The sequence below is a fragment of the Heptranchias perlo genome, chromosome 6 (genome assembly GCF_035084215.1).
Source record: "Heptranchias perlo isolate sHepPer1 chromosome 6, sHepPer1.hap1, whole genome shotgun sequence".
NCBI lineage: Eukaryota > Metazoa > Chordata > Chondrichthyes > Hexanchiformes > Hexanchidae > Heptranchias > Heptranchias perlo.
Genome location: NC_090330.1, coordinates 16,907,106 through 16,927,837, shown reverse-complemented (window position 1 = coordinate 16,927,837; position 20,732 = coordinate 16,907,106). Strand labels below are relative to the sequence as shown.

Below are 20,732 nucleotides of genomic sequence, written 5' to 3'. Positions count from 1 at the left end.
AATGGTGGGGCAAAGGGATGGGGGATTTCACAGGTGGCCGGAGTCAGAGGAATAGAGAATTCAAGAGGACGGGAAATCACCTGAGTCTTCTCTTTTATAGCAAAAAGAGCCCCAGCCTGTTCACTTTCCTGATAGCTGTACCCTCTTATGTCTTATATCATCCGTGTAAATCTCTTTTGCACTTTCTCCAGTGCATTTATATTCTCTTTGTAATATAGAGACCAAAAATGTGCACAGTACTGTAAGTGGTCTAACCTATCATGATGTGGCAGGGGCAGAAACCTTATTGGAGGGATTCAAACAAGGAGTTGTGGGAGAAATGGGCATGGATCCAGAAAGCGATAATAGTTCAAAAACTTGAGAGGAAAGGGATGTTGTAAATGGAGTGATAACTTGCAAGAACATAGCAATCAAGGATGATCATTTTTTGAAAGGGAGAAGAACGGTGCCTGAGTAGTGGGGACCCATTTACAATGTCAGACAGCAGCTTGGGAGCCAGGCAGTAAAGTTGGGTGGTCATCAGTTTAGTGGGGACGGGAGACCAGCCAGGGAGAGGACGTGTTCAGGTAAGTCTGCAGTTAAGTCTTTGTTTGTATGGATGGGGTGGGGGCACAGGTGTCACGAGTCACGGGGGATGGAATCGGGGGTCAGGCACGGGGGTATGTGATTGTTGAGGGGAAGGGTCGGCGGATCGGGGTTGGGGGATCGGAAGGGCGACGGCGGGGTGGGGTGGTCAGTGCAGGGAGGCTTGTTGGACCTGGGGGAAGCAATCCTGCTCCTCCAGGCCCACAAGCTGTGCCATTCTAGGCACTTACCTGTTAGTCTCGGGCCTTCTCGCCTCCTTTCACGAGGTGTAAAATCCCGGCCCCCTGGGGTTGAAATCAGGAATTAGTGAAAAATTAAGGCCTGAAGCTTCCTTGAAAGGTTTTAAGGCCCGACCCGCCTCTTGGGAGTGGGTTGGCCGCCCGCCCCTTGTCCCACCCCCGTGAAAACCGGAAATGGGTGAGTTAGGGGCAGGTCTGAAAAGGTGGCAATTTTAACCCATTTTTTACTTTTAAAATCAAGCCCACAGTCTCAATTTGTGACAATAGTCCATGAACTTTTCACACTGGCTGTTAAAAATCAGGGTGGGGGGGGGGGGGGGCGGGGGGACTTAACGAGACATTTGTTAGAATCATTACAGCATGGAAGGAGGCCATTCGGCCCATCGAGTCCATGCCAGCTCTCTGCAAGAGCAACCCAGCTAGTCCCACTCCCCCGCCCTTCCCCGTAGCCCTGCAAATTTTTCCCTTCAAGTACTTACCCAATTCCCTTTTGAAAGCCAAGGTTGAATCTGCCTCCACCACCCCCATGGCAGTTCATTCCAGATCACAACCACTCGCTGTGTAAAAAAGCTTTTCCTCATGTCGCCTTCGGTTCTTTTGCCATTCACCTTAAATCTATGTCCTCTGATTCTTGACCCTTCTGTCAATGGAAACAGTTTTTCTCTGTCTAGACCCTTCATGATTTTGAATACCTCTATTAAATGTCCTCTCAACCTTCTCTGCTCTAGGGGAACAACCCCAGCTTCTCTGGTCTATCCATGTAACTGAAGTCTCTCATCCCTGGAATCATTCTAGTAAATATCTTCTGCACCCTCTCTAAGGTCTTCACATCCTTCCTAAACTGCGATGCCCAGGATTGGACACAATACTCCATTTGTGGCCGAACTAGTGTTTTATAAAGGTTCATCATAACCTCCTTGCTTTTGTACTCTATGCCTCTATTTAGAAAGCCCAAGATCCCATATGCTTTCTTAACCACTTTCTCAACCTGCCCTGCCACCTTTAACGATTTGTGCACATATACCCCCAGATCTCTTTGTTCCTACACCTCCTTTAGAATTGTCCACTTTAGTTTATATTGCCTCTTCTCCTTCTTCCTACCAAAATGAATTTGCGTTAAATTTCATCTGTCACATGTCCGCCCATTCCACCAGCCTGTCTATGTGCTCTTGAAGTCTATCACTATCCTCCTCACTGTTCACTACCCTTCCAAGTTTTGTGCCATCCGCAAATTTTGAAATTATGACCTGTACAACCAAGTTCAAGTCATTAATATATATCACGAAAAGCAATGGTCCTAAAACTGACCCCTGGGAAACACCACTGTATACCTCCCTCCAGTCCGAAAAACAACCATTCACCACTACTCTCTATTTCCTGTTACTTAGCCAATTTCGTATCTATGCTGCCACTGCCCCTTTTAGTCCATGGGCCTCAACTTTGATGACAAGCCTATTATGCGGCACTTTGTCAAACGACTTTTGGAAGTCCATATACACCACATCAACTGCATTGCCCTCATCCTTGCTTTCCAGTATGATCCTAGGGGTCATCTTTGCTTTCCAGCATGATCCTAGACTATGGGTGGTTTTGCCAGATGAGAGTGAGGTCCAGTAGAACTTGATGTAGTCTAGATAAATCTGGTGATGGAGGGTGTATTTTATGATTTCTGGGACCAGCTGTTAGTGGGCAGTCATTTTTATACTAACTTTTTTTTTGGAATAAATTATTGACCACGCAGCTTTAAAACTTTTGTTCTTTTTAAGTTGCAGGACACAACAATTTTTTTCACATCAGCTATTTCCCTTTTATTTTGCTCTACAAACGTGCTTATAAACATGTTTACAGAGCATGTTAACATGTTACAAACAAATCATTTACAGCTGTGTTAAAACAAATGCAGAGGGAAGTACCAACCTAATTTTAAAAAAAACATTAAAGGCCAAGTTTTTTTTGAGTCCTTCATAACAAGTGGGCTTTGCTGCCATCTGCTGGGAACTCAACTTAAACTCATAATGGGCCAGAATTTGCTAACAAATTAAGTTATTAGTGTGTAAATCATTCAACAATTTGCGGCAGGAAGAGATAACTTGTGAGTTGCAAATCGCCACAAATTGCTGGACAACTTACACCACTCCGCCATTAGCCTCGCAAAAACAGCAGCTTGTCATCAACCTCCTCGTGAGAAATTGCTGCATTTGCGCCTTAATTATCAATTAAACTCACCACAGAAAGTTAGGGCTGGTACTTAAAAGCGCAAGTACCCCTTTGATGAAGAGATTTATGTTCCTGCAGTGCCACTCAACCTCTCTGGCCCAGAAAGGAACAACTGAAACTGTGGAGTCTCATTCCTGCAGGTAGTAAATTGTTCCTAGAGATTTTTAAAATTTAAAAAATTCTTACTTTTCCATTCTGTCTCTTTTGTCTCTCTCTCTTAATTCAATCTTCCTTTCCCTCTCTTTCTGTATCTGATTTGACTCTAATGCACCCTATTTCCTGCTTCCCCGTTCCTCTGTTTCTTTCTCAATCCTTAAATCTCATTGGTTGAGGAGATGGACTGTTGGTCCCAAGGTCCCAGATGTTCCGTTGTGCTCACTGTTATCAGCTTGCACTTTGCAACGCAAAAAAATTGAGCTGAAGGGTGAGGTCAAAAATCTAACTAACGGGGCACGCCGCATGATGCCCCGCTCCGGCAAATTCTGAGCCAATGAATAAACGTGTCTGATAAAAATCTAACTTATTTAGACTGAGACCTGGAGCTGGAAACTAGGCCACTGGTCGATGAAACCAACAGATTTATACAGGAGACAGTTTCATACATCAAGAGTAAGGCAAACGAATTGGCATAGTGCATCATTCAGCAGCAATTTTCATGAATGTCTACACACATTGCATAGTGCAATTTTGTGATGAATATCACAATATTGTATTAAAAATCTTGGAGGGCACAAAACGTTGGTTTCTGAGAAGATGGAACGACAAAAAAAACTGTCCTGTTCAAGAGACAGAAAAAAAAAAGCATGGTCCCCATGCCCCATCTGGTTCAGTGTTTTCTCTTCTAATTATCATAGTAGGTACAGCACAGGAGAAGCAATTTGGCCCATCGTGCCTGTGCCGGCTCTATGAAAGAGCTATCCCCATTAGTCTCAGTCCGCTGCTCTTTCCCAATAGCCCTGTAAATTTTTCCCCTTCAAGTATTTATCCAATTCCCTTTTGAAAGTTACTATTGAATCTGCTTTCACAACCCTTTCAGGCAGTGCATTCCAGATCATAACAGCTGGCTGCATAAAAAAATGTTTCCTCATGTCACCTCTGGCTCTTTTGCCGATCACTTTAAATCTGTGTCCTCTGGTTACTGACCCTTCTGCCACTGGAAACAGTTTCTCCTTATTTACTCTGTCAAAACTGTTCATGATTTTGAACACCTCTATCAAATCTCCACTTAAACTTACCTGTTCTAAGGATAACAACCCCAGCTTTTCCAGTCTCCCCACATAACGGAAGTCCCTCATCCCTGGTACCATTCTAAATCTCTTCTGCACCCTCTCTAAGGCCTTAGACCTCAAAGTGTGATGCCCAGAATTGAACCAAATATTCCAACTGAGGCCTAATCAGTGTTTTATAAAGATTTGGCATAACTTCCTTGCTTTTGAACCCTGTGCTTCTGTTAATAAAGCCCAGGATTCCATGTGCGTTTTTAATAGCCTTCTCAACTTGTTTTGCCACCTTCAAAGATTTGTGTATGTGCACCCCCAGGTCTCTCTGTTCCTGCAGCCTCTTTAAAATTGTACCATTTAGTTTATATTGCCTCTCCTCATTCTTCCTGCCAAAATGCATCACTTCACACTTCTCTGCATTAAATTTCATCTGCCACGTGTCTGCCCATTTCACCAGTCTATGTCCTCCTGAAGTCTGTTACTATCCTCCACATTGTTTACCACATTTCCGAGTTTCGTGTCATCTGCAAATTTAGAAATTATATCCTCTACACCCAAGTCCAGGTCATTAACATATATCAAAAAGAGAGCAGTGGACCTAATAGTGACCCCTGTATATTTCCCTCCAGTCTGAAAAACAACCGTTCACCACTACTCTCTGCTTTCTATCCCTTAGTCAATTACTTATCCATGCAGCCACTGTCCCTTTAATCCCATGGGCTTTAATTTTGCTAACAAGCCTATTATGTGGTTCTTTATCAAATGCCTTTTGAAAGACCAGATACACATCAACCCTCTCCATTACTTCATCAAAGAACTCAATCAAGTTAGTCAAACACGATTTTCCTTTAACAAATTAGTGCATGGATGCAGATGGAACATGAACTTTTACATTTACCGAGTATTTAATTGGAAACGGTTGGAGCATAAAAGCATACTGTTTAATGTTTAAGTAGATAGTGGAGTGAAAGCCCCAAAAGAGATTAATAAGTCTATAACTCATATATTCCTAAGCAAAAGAATGGCCTTGTTTGCTTCACAGAATATATGGTTTTGCAGCAGTACAAAGTTAGCAACCTACCTGAAATAAGGTTGTTGGTAGTCTGGCTATCTGCTGACAATACGCGTGCTTCAGTCCGTTTCGCAAATGGAATCTCATTCATTAGCTCAGGTAATAATTTCTGTGAAGTAGGAATCTTTGATCTGGGCTTATTTTGCTCGTCATCAGCCTCAAGAGTCTCAGCAGGTGTAAAGGGGGCTGAATTCAGGTGTTGCTTATTTTCAGAAGAAACAGTCTTTGTGGTTTTGGCATTTTCTTGGAAGTACAAGTGGTCTCTTCCTCTATGGAAAAAAGTAGAAAATAAATTATACATTTTTACAACTGTAAATCACTATCTTTCTAACATGTTTGGCTCTTTCCAATGCACTGTGTCCAAAATGTAGAATTTGTAACTACTTATTTCTGTCTAGTAAATAAATTGGGCTGCAATCACTAATTTATCTCCCATAGTGTTGGTCACAAACAAAAAAAAATTGTGCCTCTTCCTATAACTTGCTGCTTCTTTTCCACCCTCTAATTGTTCATGCCTGTCTCTCTGCCTTTCCAGTTGTCTCGCTCTGTGGTGTTTGTATCTTTCAGTTTTTCCCCGATTATTTTTCACGTAATTTTTCTCTCCCTGTTTGTACAAGACTCTCCTGTCTTTGCCCTCTGTATGTCCCTCAATTTTTATTTGGCTTTTACACATATTCCTTCACTAATATACTCGATTTCTATGACATAACTTTTTTTAAAGCCCAAAGTAAACAACAAGATGAGCAGCAACATGCATCTAATTGGGAAGGGAGAAATTGTCAGAGAGGTGCTTTCACACACATTTGAGAAAGTAGAGCTTGGAGGGAGTGGGGTTAGGGCAGAAGGGATTGGGTTGCAGATGGTATGTGGGAGGCAAACATAGCCTGCGAGTAGCATGGGGAGTGCTGCAGTCTCCGAGCACTCAGTAGGGATGTGCTCTGGGAGCACCTTTGGGTTGAGCTCGGCCCTGGCATCACATGCAGAATTTCTGAGTAAGAACAAGAAAAAATACTTGCATCTTAAGGATGTTCTCTAAGTAAACACAGTATTAGAAATATTATATCTGTCAGGCCTGTATCGTTCAGTACCAGTAATACATGTAATGCCTCATATCAGTCATGTAATATATTGTGTCAATAAATCTGGTGGGTTATGTTTAGGTTGCAGCAGATCAAGTTAAGAATCGGAAACTGCAGTGGACTACCAATGAGCAACTCCATGGAAGATCCACTAATTAAGAATAATAAATACATGGTAGTGAATACAAGGCAGTAATTTAACTGAGGAATTCAGATACTGTAATATCAGAGTTAGAACAAAGTTTGAGTGATTTATAACAGTCATTTGAATCTTAAAAAAATGATAGTGGTTACAAGCTGGTAATAAGTTTGTACTAAAATTAATTATACATAAGGCAAGTCATCACCAGGGACACAAGCTTTGGCACGAAGATGCTGCAGACTAAAATTATACAATGATAGAATGTTACAGCACAGAAGCAGGCCACTCAGCCCATCAGTGGATGTGGTACATTTGGATTTTCAAAAGGCCTTTGATAAGGTCCCACACAGGTTGGTGAACAAAGTTAAAGTAGATGGAATTGGGGGTAATATACTGAGAATTGGTTATCAGACAGAAAACAGACAGTAGGAATAAACTGGTCTTTTTCAGGTTGGCAGACTGTGACTAATGGGGTACTGCAGGGATCAGTGCTTGGGCCCGAGCTATTCACAATTATATCAATGATTTGGATGAGGAGACCAAATGTAATATTTCCAAGTTTGTTGATAACACAAAACTAGGTGGGAATGTGAGTTGTGAGGAGGATGCAAAGAGGCTTCAAGGGGATATAGACAGGCTAAGTGAGTGGGCAAGGACATGGCAGATGGAACATAGTGCGGAAAAATGTGAAGTTATCTACTTTGGTAGGAAAAACAGAAATGCAGAGTATTTGTCAAATGGTGAGAGATTGGAAAATGTTGATGTTCAAAGGGATCTGGGTGTCCTTGTACATGAGTCACTGAAAGCTAAAATGCAGGTGCAGCAAGCAATTAGGAAGGCAAATGGTATGTTGGCCTTTATTACAAGAGGATTTGAGTACAGGAGCGAAGATGTCTTACTGCAATTATATAGGGCCTTGGTGAGACCACACCTGGAGTATTGTGTACAATTTTGGTCTCCTTACCTAAGAAAGGATATACTTACCATAGAGGGAGTGCAACAAAGTTTCACCAGACTGATTCCTGGGATGGCGGGATTGTTGTATGAGGAGAGATTGAGTAGACTAGGCTTGTATTCTCTAGAGTTTAGAAGAATAAGAGGTGATCTCATTGAAACATACAAAATTCTTATAGGGCTCGACAGGGTAGATGCAAGGAGGATGTTTCCCCTGGCTGGGGAGTCTAGAAACAGGGGTCTCAGTCTCAGAATAAGGGGTAGGCCATTTAGGACTGAGATGAGGAGAAATTTCTTCACTCAGTGGGTGGTGAATCTTTGGAATTCTCTACCCCAGAGGGCTGTGGAGGCTCAGTCATTTGAGTACATTCAAAACAGAGATGGATAGATTTCTAGATATTAAAGGCATCAAGGGATATGGGGATGGTGCAGGAAAATGGCATTGAGGTAGAAGATTAGCCATGATCTTGTTGAATGGCGGACCAGACTCGAGGGGCTATTTCTTATGTTCTTATGTGCTGGTGTAGTTCTCTGGGCCACCTACTCTTTCCCCATACCTTCTAATATTCATCCTTTTTCAAGCAACTATCTAATTCAGTTTTAAAAGATCTTTAACAACGTTTCACTCCACAGGCCTTTGGCTTTCCTTTTTCCTCTGATCCCAGAACTTTGATCAATGAGCTGGGCATCTGCTATCATATTTTTAAAAAGCAAAGCCCATCCCAGGTGCCAGAGTACAGAGCAGAGTGAACAGGCCAGGTTGTAGGCTCTATTCATGCATGACAATTGGCGTGTATTTTATTGGAAGTTTTTGCATGCATTATAGTGTTAGGTACTCTGCACAATGGCTCACGATGCAGTAGGTAATGTCCCTCTCTAATTTTCTCCCTTCCTCTTCCCTTCTGAAGTTGTTGACTCTTGCTGAAGCATGGTTCCACTGGCACCAGCAGTCATCCAATAATTCACCTAAATAGGGTTTCTTCACATCTGAGCCTAGACAGCAAGTGTTAGCAAGCTGCTTGACTGTGCTGGGCATCATAGCCAGGCCTAATGAAATCCTGGATTGATAAATACATACACATGCAGTCCCAGTGGGAAAATTGGACAGTAATTGGAAGCAGGCTGATTTTCCCTCCCATATCTAGGAAAACTCAGAACATTTGTACAACCCCCAAATTTTGTCCTGACTGAGAGCGGCTAACTCAACAGAGTCTGAAAACTGAACCTGGGATCTTATGGTCTACATGGTTTAGTGCTATACCAAGTAGTGCCTTTACCCTTTTGGATGGAGGTAGTGGTCAGGACCACAATGAAAGACCAGACCCAGTAGCAGCTGGGAGAACAGCACAGGGCTCATGAAACAGAAATGGTCAAGGAGTATAGAGGGAGGGGCACGGAGTGCTGAAGTCTGAGACTAGAGGCCATCTTAGAAGGGAAGGAGTAGGCAAAGTCCAAAGCTTGGTGCTGCTAGCAGGAAGGAGAGAACAGGCAAAGTCTTGCAGAAGAAAATAGCTGACGAATTTACCAGATTCAAGAAGCAGCACAGTCAGTGCATCCTGAATACAGTCCTAGCTTTATTTATTACAGCAGTGGCGAGTCACTGGCAGCAAACGTTGTCTGCAATCTGAGATGGAACATGCTCAGAGCCTGGGATGTATCGGCAGAGAAGCCGAGGTAAGCAATGGAAACTAGAAATTAAGTATAACTTAAAACCAACCCCCAGAGAAAGGTGACGGCTTGTGCAAAGGAGGGTATTCTTAGTGTGAAGACAGGACTTGATCTCCACAAGGACTGTGCGATGGTCACTCCTACCAATACCACCATGGACAGATGCATTTGCGACAGATAAATTGATAAAGGTGGAGTCAAGGTGGTCATTCCCTCATGTTAGTTCTCTCACCACCTACTGCAAACCCAGTCTGGCAGCTATGTCCAATTGGACTGGGCCAGTTTGGTCAGTGGTGATACTATCGAACCATTTCTGGTGATGGGCATTGAAGTCCACCATCCACCCAGCTCATCCAAAACTCTGCTGCCTGTGTTGGAAAACTGCTAATGTTACACCCTTATTTAAAAAGGGTAGTAGGCATAAGGCTGGAAATTATAGACCAGTTAGCCTAACATCTGTGGTGGGTAAAATTTTGGAATCTATTATTAAGGAGACAGTAGCGGAACATTTGGATAAACATAATTTAATAGGACAAAGTCAGCATGGCTTTACGAAGGGGAAGTCATGTCTGACAAATTTGCTTGAGTTCTTTGAGGACATAACGTACAGGGTGGATAAAGGGGAACCAGTGGACGTAGTGTATTTAGACTTCCAGAAGGCATTCGACAAGGTGCCACATAAAAGATTATTGCTCAAGATAAAGAATCACTGGATTGGGGGTAATATTCTGGCATGGTTGGAGGATTGGTTATCTAACAGGAAGCAGAGAGTTGGGATAAATGGTTCATTCTCGGACTGGCAACCAGTAGCCAGTGGTGTTCCGCAAGGGTTGGTGCTGGGTCCCCAACTCTTTACAATCTATATTAACGATTTGGAGGAGGGGACAGAGTGTAATGTATCAAAGTTTGCAGATGATACAAAGATGGGAGGGAAAGTGGAGAGTGAGGAGGACATAAAAAACCTACAGGAGGCTATAGATAGCTGGGTGAGTGGGCGGAGATTTGGCAGATGCAATACAATATTGGAAAATGTGAGGTTATGCACTTTGGCAGGAAAAATCAGAGAGCAAGTTATTATCTTAAAGGCGAGAAACTGGAAAGTACTGCAGTACCAAGGGATCTGGGGGTCCTAGTGCAAGAAGATCAAAAAGTTAGTATGCAGGTGCAGCAGGTGATCAAGAAGGCCAACGGAATGTTGGTTTTTATTGCTCGTGGGATAGAATATAAAAACAGGGAGGTATTGCTGCAGTTATATAAGGTATTGGTGAGACCGCACCTGGAATACTGCATACAGTTTTGGTCTCCATACTTAAGAAAAGACATACTTGCTCTCGAGGCAGTACAAAGAAGGTTCACTCGGTTAATCCCGGGGATGAGGGGGCGGACATATGAGGAGAGGTTGAGTAGATTGGGACTCTACTCATTGGAGTTCAGAAGAATGAGAGGCGATCTTATTGAAACATATAAGATTGTGAAGGGGCTTGATCGGGTGGATGCGGTAAGGATGTTCCCAAGGATGGGTGAAACTAGAACTAGGGGGCATAATCTTAGAAGGGGCTGCTCTTTCAAAACTGAGATGAGGAGAAACTTCTTCACTCAGAGGGTAGTAGGTCTGTGAAATTTGCTGCCCCAGGAAGCTGTGGAAGCTACATCATTAAATAAATTTAAAACAGAAATCGACAGTTTCCTAGAAGGGAATTAGGGGTTACTGGGAGCGGGCAGGAAATCGGACATGAATTTAGATTTGAGGTTAGGATCAGATCAGCCATGATCTTATTGAATGGCGGAGCAGGCTCGAGGGGCCGATTGGCCTACTCCTGCTCCTATTTCTTATGTTCTTATCCCGCATCAAGTCCAATTCACCCATCACCCCCTGTTCTCCATGACCTACATTGGCTCCCAGTCTCCCAAAGCCTCCAATTTAAAATTCTTGTCCGCATGTTTAAATCCCATCATGGCTTTGCCCCTCCCTATCTCTTCAACCTCTTCCACCCGTACACCCACACCTCCTGAACTCTCTTGCCCTCTCTCTTTGCCACACCATTAGTAGCTGCTTCTTCAGTTGCCTAGGTCCCACGCTGTGGAAACCCTTCCTAAACACCTTTGCCTCGCCACCTTGCTATCCTTCTTCAAGACCCTCCTAAAAACCCTCCTCCGACCAAGCCTTTGGTCACCCCTCTTAATAGCTCCTTCTTTGGCTTGGCTTCGATTTTTTGTACTACACTTCTGCGAAGTACCTTGGGACGTTTCTCTATGTTAAAGGCACTGTAGAAATTCAAGTTGTTGTATATTTAGCCATGATGTGGAGATGCCGGTGATGGACTGGGGTGGACAAATGTACGGAGTTGTACAACACCAGGTTAAGTCCAACAGCTTTATTTGAAATCACAAGCTCTGAAAGCTTGTGATTTCAAATAAAGCTGTTGGACTATAACCTGGTGTTGTACGACGCCGTACATTTGTATATTTAGGGAAGGGAAGGAATAACACGTTGCGACATCTTATTCATGATATGTCCAATCTGGAAGGACTTAATGTGACCACTGACAAATGTAATTAAAAACACATGCTTAAAACAGAAACTGAAGATTTATTTTGTTGCCATTTACCTTGGGGTATTAGAAGCACTACTGGACAGCGATTCCTTTCCACTTGCATTGGTTGTAGACAATTTACGAGGAGCAGAAAGTTCAATCAGATTTTCAAAGGATCCTGTCCTTGAAGTATTCCGTACCGCAGAGCTTTGGATCGAAACTGCACCATCCACACTTGCGTCTGTGGTTGGAACAGAACTGCTGCTATCATAAGTGTCTGACAGAGATTCCAGAGCAAGTGATACCTAAAAATTGTGCCAATTACCGAAGTTAGCTTAAATCGTCAGCAACAGTAATATGTGACATTTTGTTAACATATTTTGTTACATGCTTTAAGATGTATGAAATGAAGTAACATGATCTGGTATCACATACACTTACTAGATCGCTTTTGCATACCTCTCAAAGAGACTGGCTGAATTGATTTCCCTTTATACCAGTGAACAAGCCCGAAAACCATGCACAGTACTATTTACGTTACACTGCTACAACACTGTGCAGTTTTAGGATGGCATCAAATGCATGCTTGTACATCAAATTCATGTTTAAGCCCTTGCAATACAACATTGCAAGAATTATGGGTACACGAGACAACACTGAAGTATGCAATATCAGAGCAGCTTAACTTACTTCTAACACACAAGTTGTCTGTGTACTTACAATATAATACAGAAAAATGATAATTCTGTTAATATATATCACTTAGTAACAGATGTGCATAAGTGATCGTAAACGGTATAACCATAGGACTTACACAGCAATGCAAATGTTTTATTTGCACTCAAAAAATGGAGCAGTCTACAGTTTCTCATTTTTTTTTATTCTGCTGCAGTTACTCTATTGAAGCATTGACAAAGTTGTGTCAAGCAAAGCTATGTGGAGATTTCTGTTCATGTTATCTTTATATGAAGGTATTATTTGCCTTTTTCTTGTATTGTTGATGGTAGAAATCACAGCCTGGTGAGCCTTTCATCAAGAACCTACTAATAAAAATAAAACTACTAGCAGACTTCCCTTAAATTTACTCAGAGTCAGAAGATAAGCTGTTCCATAAAAATAATGTTGCTTATTCTATGTAAGGATAAAATCAGAGCCAGTGATTCATGGTGAAATAAATCAAACTCCATTTTTACAAAATGGTATTCTGGATATTTTTCTGGTGCTTTGGGGATTGAATTTCACAATTCTGCCATTATTCTATGAAAACTGTAAATGAATGGACTCTATTTCATAGACATACCTTTACCGAAGTATTTAAGTTGTATTCTCTTACCAGTTTTAAAGTTGAGAATACACAGCAAGATAGTACACAAGATGCATCAATCTGGTATTTAGAAGAACTGTTTAGCTACAGTATTGGTCCTGCATTGGGGACAATCACTGGGTTTTGGTGGCAACTGGGGAGATGGGCCCTGGACATTGGAAGAACTAGAGTGAGTGTCCTGGAGTTTGGCAGCACTGCAGTGGAGCTACTGGGGTCAGATATCACTGTGGAGGAGGTACCTAGGGTTTGGCCAACAGTACAGGGGACATGTGAGGATTGGCTCACTGGTGGATTCCTGGTGTCTGTCAGCAGCGGGAAGGAGATTATGGGCCTGACAACATTGAGGCGGGGAGGCTGCCCAAGTCTGGCAGCACAGGCTTATATCTTTCTAAGAAATCTCTGCAATCGTTCAATATTGTGCTTTATGATTGGTTTCTGGAAGTGTATCTCAGTTTATCTCCTTCTCTGTCTGGCTGCCACCCCCCCACATCTGTGTCTTTATCTCCTCTGTGTCTCACAGTTGTCAGTGATTAGAATGTTTAAATTAATAAAATTCAGGTAATAGTCAGGTGATAATAAAAGTTTTCTGTTTGCTTTCAAAATTCAACTTCACAGAATCATAGAAAATTTACGGCACAGAAGGAGGCCATTCGGCCCATCGTGTCAGTGCAGGCTGAAAATGAGCCACCCAGCCTAATCTCGCTTTACATCACTTGGTCCGTAGCCTTGTAGGTCACAGCACTTCAGGTGCACATCCAGGTATTTTAAAAAATAATTGAGGGTTTCTGCCTCTACCACCCTTTCAGGCAGTGATTTCCAGGCCCCTACCACCCTCTGGGTGAAAACATTTTTCCTCAGCTCCCCTCGTACCCTTCTACCAATCACTTTAAATCTATGCCCCCTGGTTATTGACCTCTCTGCTAAGGGAAATAGGTCCTTCCTATCCACTCTATCTGGGCCCATCATAATTTTGTACAATTCAATTAAATCACCCCTCAGCCTCCTCTGTTCCAGAGAACAACCCCAGTCTATCCAATCTTTCCTCATAAAATTCTTTCCTAAAATTCTCCAGTCCTAGCAACATCCTCATAAATCTCCTCTGTGCCCTCTCTAGTGCAAATATATCCTTCCTGTAATGTGGTGACTAGAACTGTACACAGTACTCAAGCTGTGGCCTAATCAGTGTTTTATACAGTTCCAGCATAACCTCCCTGCTCTTATATTCTATGCCTCGGCTAATAAAGGAAAGTATTCCATATGCCTTCTTAACCACCGTATCTACCTGTCCTACTGCCTTCAGGGATCTGTGGACATGCACTCCAAGGTCCCTCACTTCCTCTACACCTTTCAGTATCCTCCCATTTATTGTGTACTCCCTTGCCCTCCCCAAATGCATTACTTCACACTTCTCCGACTGAATTTCATTTGCCACCTATCTGCCCACCTGACCAGTCCATTGATATGTTCTTGCAGTCTACAGCTTTCTTCCTCACTTTGAACCACACGGCCAATTTTTGTATAATCTACAAACTTCTTAATCATGCCCCCTACATTTAAGTCCAATTGTGTCCATTTAAGTCCAACTTGTGTGTTTATTTTTTAAAAGAACTCAAAGCAGGATAAGGAAAGACATAGCAGACTGGTATGTTTGAAGTTAGCTAGGATGCTCCATCCAGTTGCACAATTACATCTACACTAAAGGGCTGTCAATTGCAATGGAATGCCAGCTTGAAATAGGAAGGATCTGTCTGTGGTGGAATTTTCTCTCTTTAATTCAGAGAATCCCAAAAGAGACTGGCAGCCTGGAATGGGATTGATACTCAAGCCTTCCAGCTGACAGTTTAGCACTATAAATATTTTACGTACGAGAATTTTAAAATAGGAGTTGCATTGTTTTCTAAGCTTGATCTAAAAAGATCTTTAATGTGGGGTAAGGAGGTACTCAAAGATTGACTGGTAGTCTATATTGTTGTCCCTTCTCCCCCAAAAAATACTACTCTTTTATAAACCAAGTTTAATTATATCCAGTGCAGGGAAAACATTGAGAACTGAACTGCATGTTGTAAGTTTAATGTTTCGTCCTAAACACAATGCAGTACTCCACTAGTACTAACCTGTAGTTCTCCGAGTTTCTCTGAAGTTGGTGAAATCACGGTGAAAAACCCACTAACAGCATGGGTTGGTGACAGCTGCGATATTCCATTTATTTGAACTCGACCAATGGGAAGATGGTCAGGCTTCGTCATCACCTCTAATACCAACATTCCCATATCTAGCATGTTAAAAAGAGTACACAGTTAAACAAAATAGCAAGTAAACCTAATACCAGTATTTAGCAGTTTTTCTACTGGACAAACATTAACAGGAAATGAAAGATACATAGAAAAATAAGATTTGTTCTCACAAACCCTTTAAGTGATGCCCTGTTTTTGTTTTAAGAGCCTGTAAATTATAGGAAGCTGTTGAATGAGAGAAATAAGAAACTCCATAGTTATTGGACCCCATGAAATAATGAGCTGGACTGGGAGACTTTGCAATGTGGCTTGAAAAACCAAAATTCAGCCTAAGCACAGTTCCGATCATTTGTATGCAACATCAGTCCGGCTCCTCCAAAAAAAAACTTGCACAGAAGCAAACTAACATAAAGCTAATATATCTATGGGAATAACTCAGTTTCTATCAAAGGCAAAATTCTTCTATAATGTTACAAACTAATTTCACCTCTAGGATAGTCAGAGTGACAGCAGTGACTTTCCATGGTTTTAGCATAGGTGAAAGAGCTCTGTAAAGGTTATAGGGAGGACTTTGTCTGCAGTAAGCAGCAGTACAGCACTGTCACCATTTTAATTACTGGAACCTCAAGACTGGAACCAAGTGAGTGAGTTTTAGGAAGCAAATCCTGGTCACACACAAGTTTGGAGGAATGGTTTACAACTAGGATTTACAGACATTTATTGAAGTGATTGCACAGGACCAAATTTTATTGTTAAATTAGCTGATCAAAATCAGGACCTGTGAGCCAAATTGAGAAATTAGCAACCTTAATTTAAAACAATTCACTGTAAATTTCCATGTTAAATCACTCTTTCATGAATAATGGTATCTATTTCAAATATAAGGGATCAATTTACAAAATGCATCAAGATAGTTACCTAAGTGACAACTGTAAAACAAAGAATGTAAGACTTTACGGCATTTTTTTGTTTTTGTATAGTTATTCAACACTAAATAAAATGTGATATATTATTTATCTGATTCATAATTCATTTGAAATTATTTTTAGTATGACTGATTTTCAATTCAGCTCAAATGGGTTCAGCAGTATTGACAGTTACTTCATAATGCAGTTATATACTGTAAATGCAATTTCTTACTGATTCTTACTAAAATACAAATATCCACAAGTTCTATTTGCCTTTAACATTGTTGGCAATAAGTAGTTCCTATATTTTTCTTACCCTGTGGCACCAACACTTGAACTGCACAGAAGCTGTCTATTACCTCCTATAACCCTGACAAACCAAATAATTTAAATACTAAATGAATTTTTTTCCCAAATATTTTTCCTTTTTCTGCATGATTTCTGCCTCACCATAATACTTTCATCACAAGTGATACTCATTAATCTTACTGCCCTGATAAAAACATTGTACTTTTTTAAAAAAAGAACATGGGATCAAAGGAAAGTTTGTACCATTTTGGCACAAATTTAGTTGTTTATACTGTAAAAACTAGGACATAATTTATTAATGCAAATAAGCGGATTTTTAAATATTGGTCACAGATACTTTCCTTGTATTTAAAGATTTTAAAGACAAATGTAATGGTATAAAAAAAACTTAATCTTCATTCTGTAAAGTGCATGGGGCCTAGAAATTCGGGAGCATCCATTTTTGCGCAAGAATGAATGGGTCCGAGGGGCTCCGGATATTGGGCCTTGGACCTCATTACCATGAGGCCAGTGTTGTGGGAGGAGCATTCTGGAAAGACGAAATGAAGATCGGGCCATTGCTCATACCGCAGCGGCCCTCAGATAAGTGGGGGATCATGGGTCTCGAGGCGGGGGGTAGGGAGGAGGTCCCTCGGTGGCCAAGGAGGGAAACCAGGGGTCGGGGAACCCGGAGGTTGGGGATCTTGGGGTTGGCGGCGATCGGGATGGTGTTTTAAGTAACTTACCTTTTTTTTGCAGGTGATCTTTAGGGCTGATTTCCTTGAGTGCAGCCAGCTAGCCTCAGGACATACCAATGTCGCAATGGGGACCTGAAGCAGGCATATGTAAATAGCCTAACACCTGCTTCAAACTTAGCTAAAGGACGCCTCTTGTTTGTCCTTATCCAATATGGTGGCGCACTTCCTGCCCGACATTTTGGTGCTTTAGGAGGCTGCGCAGCCCCTGAAAAATGGACGCAATGCACCCCAATTTCTAGACGAGATGTCATGAAGTTTGTATTAGAATTCTGCAACAGCCTGAAGGCTGAAGACCTTCATTAATCACCACAGCTTCAATTCCAAGTCTAGAAAATAATATATTTTAGGAACAGGAAAAGCCATTAGGCTCAATCAAGTCTACCTCTTTGTTATAGATCAACTCCACCTACTAAATTGTCTTCGTATACCTTCTCTACCCAGAAATTCATTAAATTATCTCTTGAACTCAATTATGCTGTCTGTCTCAATGGCTTTATTTCACAACTCAGTTATCCTTTGGGTGAAAAAGCCTGTTTGATTTCCTTCCTAATATGTATCCCTGGTATATAAAAACAACTGTTTATATAATTCAATCCAGTGTATAATTCAAACTTGTTTATTATTCTTTAAGCATTGTATCATTTGATTACACATTGATTTCATTTGACTGGTCATGCAGATCTTCATCTCATTATGGTAGTCAGTGCTCTGCAGGACAAATTAATGTTGTAATCCCCAAATCAAGCTAAATCGACCAACAAGTAGCACAGACGCAACCAACCTGCAAGGTAAGAAGTGAACTGGTTTGGTCCACAGCGAACAGCATATCGGGCAGTTGTTCTCACAGCTTTCTGTTCAGCATGTGAAGTATCTCTAGGTCGAAACTGAGTGCCATTGGAAGTTTCACCCCACCAGCGCAGTCTAACAAAAGTGGCAGCTGGAGGCCTGGGAATGATCCACAAGATTTTACTGACCGTTATTCTTAGAAAACATCGAACCTGACCTTCAACAAGTGGTGGCAGACTTGTAGATGGTGGGACATCACTAATCCCTGTAACATAAAATAACAAAAAATTGAAAGTTATAATCTATTGTGACTTTAAGGACCATGATTATCTGAAGTAATTAATGCTGTGTGATCACTTGGATTCTAAACATTATCTGCATTACTGAACATGCAATGAGCAACGTTAAAATAAACAAATTCTCCCCACAAATAAATACCTATTGGTACAAGAACAAATTTTGTCTTTCCAAACTTAGATTTTTGTCTGTAGAAAACGCTAAGTATCACAGAGTGAAGTACCATTGGTTACAGATCTGTCAATGCTATGGGAGGAATTTGAGGTGAGGAATTATGAGTATCACACAACATTAAAACATACTGGCACACCAAAGCATATTGAATGAAATGCAATTGTTCTCAAGGAAAAGCAAAAAAAATGCTGGAAACAGTCAGAATCTGTGGCGAGGAACGGATAAGTTAAGGTTTCGAAGTACAGACCCTTCCTAGAACAGATTCTGACTGACCCGCGGAATGTTTCAGCATCTCATGTGTCGGTCTACAGTTCAAGACTTCAGTCACGCCGAAAGGTCATTTCTTCCTTATAGTTCAATTTTCATTTTCTTTAACATTTTTTTTTTGCAGTCGTTGATGTCCATTTACTAACATCAATTAACAAATGTAAGGACCCTGACGAAGGAGGTCAGCTCCGAAAGCTTGTGATTTAAAATAAAACTGTTGGACTATAACCTGGTGTTGTGCAAGTCCTTACATTTGTCCATCCCAGTCCATCACCGGCATCGCCACATCAATTAACAAGGCCTAAAGAAACAATGGGCAAATACACAATTTAAAGCAGAATGGGGAAACGCGCTCTGACCTTTCTTTTTCTTTCCGAATTTTATCGATTTATTTTTTTTAGTTTTCATCGTTTTCCTACACGTGACGATATTTAGAGTAATTTGAACCTCGTCTCTCTCTCTCTCTCCAGCAACAGATTGGCCCGTTCAATCCCGCCGCTGGACGTAGCACCGGCGGCACAACACGGGATGGCGCGGAACTCTGGGATACTGGAGGACCAACAGCGCCAAACACTCCGCGAATGAATTTAATCGCTTTGTTTACAAAACCCGCTCCCCGGCAACAGACACGGCTTTCAAACCCGCCGCCAATCAGCAGAGAGCAAGGCGACCCCCCCCCCCCCCCGCGGCACCATGGGACGACGGAGGACTAGAATCGCACGGCACCATGGGATGACGGAGGACCAGAGTGGCGTGGTACTGGACCACTCTTCTAGACCCGTCTTTTGTTTCTTTACTTGTCCCATTACCACCCCTTGTGCCTTGTACCATCTCTTTTGTCATTTGATGAGTCCTGCGCTCTACCCTATTATAGACCTTCCCTTTTGTCTTTCCCTGACTCTGTACTTGCTTATTAAGTGTTAAATCTCTTCTTCCAGTTCTGACCAAAGGTCTTTGACCTGAGACGTTGACTCTGTTTCTCTCTCCACAAATGCTACCTGACCTGCTGAGTGTTTCCAGCATTTTCTGTTTTTATTTGTCACTGGACCACTCTTGGTTGGTGGTGTGATTGTTTTGTAAAATGTGCTTCTCTTCTAGCGGGTATCAAATTTTGGGAAACTGCAAGACTAAGGTCATCGCAGGGAAAAAAAAAACGCAAATGTTGGAAATCTGAAATAAAACTAGGAACTGCTTAATTGCACAGCAGATCGATCAGCACCCTTAAAGAGAAAAGACACCTTAATGTTCAGAAGACCATCAGAACGGCAGCAATTGTGTTGTGTTGCGTCCTTTAGCCCAGAGCCAATTAACGTATATATTTCTACTATCTCTTTTCCCTTAACCTACATTAAAGGTAATTTGTCACTTACCAGTCACCATCCCAACCTGTCCAGCTCCAAATCATTTATATGCACCGAAAACAACAATGGTCGCAGCACTGACCCTTGAAACATCCTGCTATTGGTTTCTTGCCATGTCAATGCAACGCTATTCACAGCCACCCTTTGTTTTCTGTGCTTAAGCCAATTTTCAGTCCATCTCAGATACCTGCTCCTATTCCATGACTGTATCTTGTAGACTAGTGGCATGGTATGAAGCTTTACTGAAAATTTAACTATATCACAGCCACAGGATTTCTGCTGTCATCATAGAAAGGTTACAGCATGGAAGGAGGCCATTCGGCCCATCGAGTCCGTGCCAGCTCTATGCAAGAGCAATCCGGCTAGTCCCACTCCCCCGCCCTTTCCCCGTAGCCCTGCAAATTTTTTCCTTTCAAGTACTTATCCAGTTCCCTTTTGAAGGCCATGATTGAATCTGCCTCCACCACCCCCTTGAGCAGTGCATTCCAGATCCTAACCACTTGCTGTGTAAAAAAGTTTTTCCTCATGTCACCTTTGGTCCTTTTAATCACCTTAAATCTATGTCCTTGACCCTTCCGCCAATGGGAACAGTTTTTCTCTACTCTAAACCCTTCATGATTTTGAA

At 41.8% G+C, this 20,732-nt stretch overlaps 1 protein-coding gene across 1 annotated transcript in view; it reads right to left on the bottom strand.

Moving 5' to 3' along the window:
• The window catches only part of c2cd3 (C2 domain containing 3 centriole elongation regulator), a 139,510-nt gene extending 120,294 nt beyond the window's left edge, over nucleotides 1-19,216 (bottom strand). Inside the window, exons 1-5 of the mRNA XM_067985841.1 lie at nucleotides 19,106-19,216; nucleotides 18,004-18,273; nucleotides 15,149-15,306; nucleotides 11,786-12,015; nucleotides 5,343-5,602 (exon numbers count right to left, since the gene is read on the bottom strand). Coding sequence (XP_067841942.1) covers nucleotides 5,343-5,602; nucleotides 11,786-12,015; nucleotides 15,149-15,306; nucleotides 18,004-18,273; nucleotides 19,106-19,154 — 967 coding nt within the window. The 5' untranslated portion in view covers nucleotides 19,155-19,216. The remainder of the gene's footprint in view (nucleotides 1-5,342; nucleotides 5,603-11,785; nucleotides 12,016-15,148; nucleotides 15,307-18,003; nucleotides 18,274-19,105) is intronic.
• Nucleotides 19,217-20,732: the final 1,516 nt, after the last annotated feature.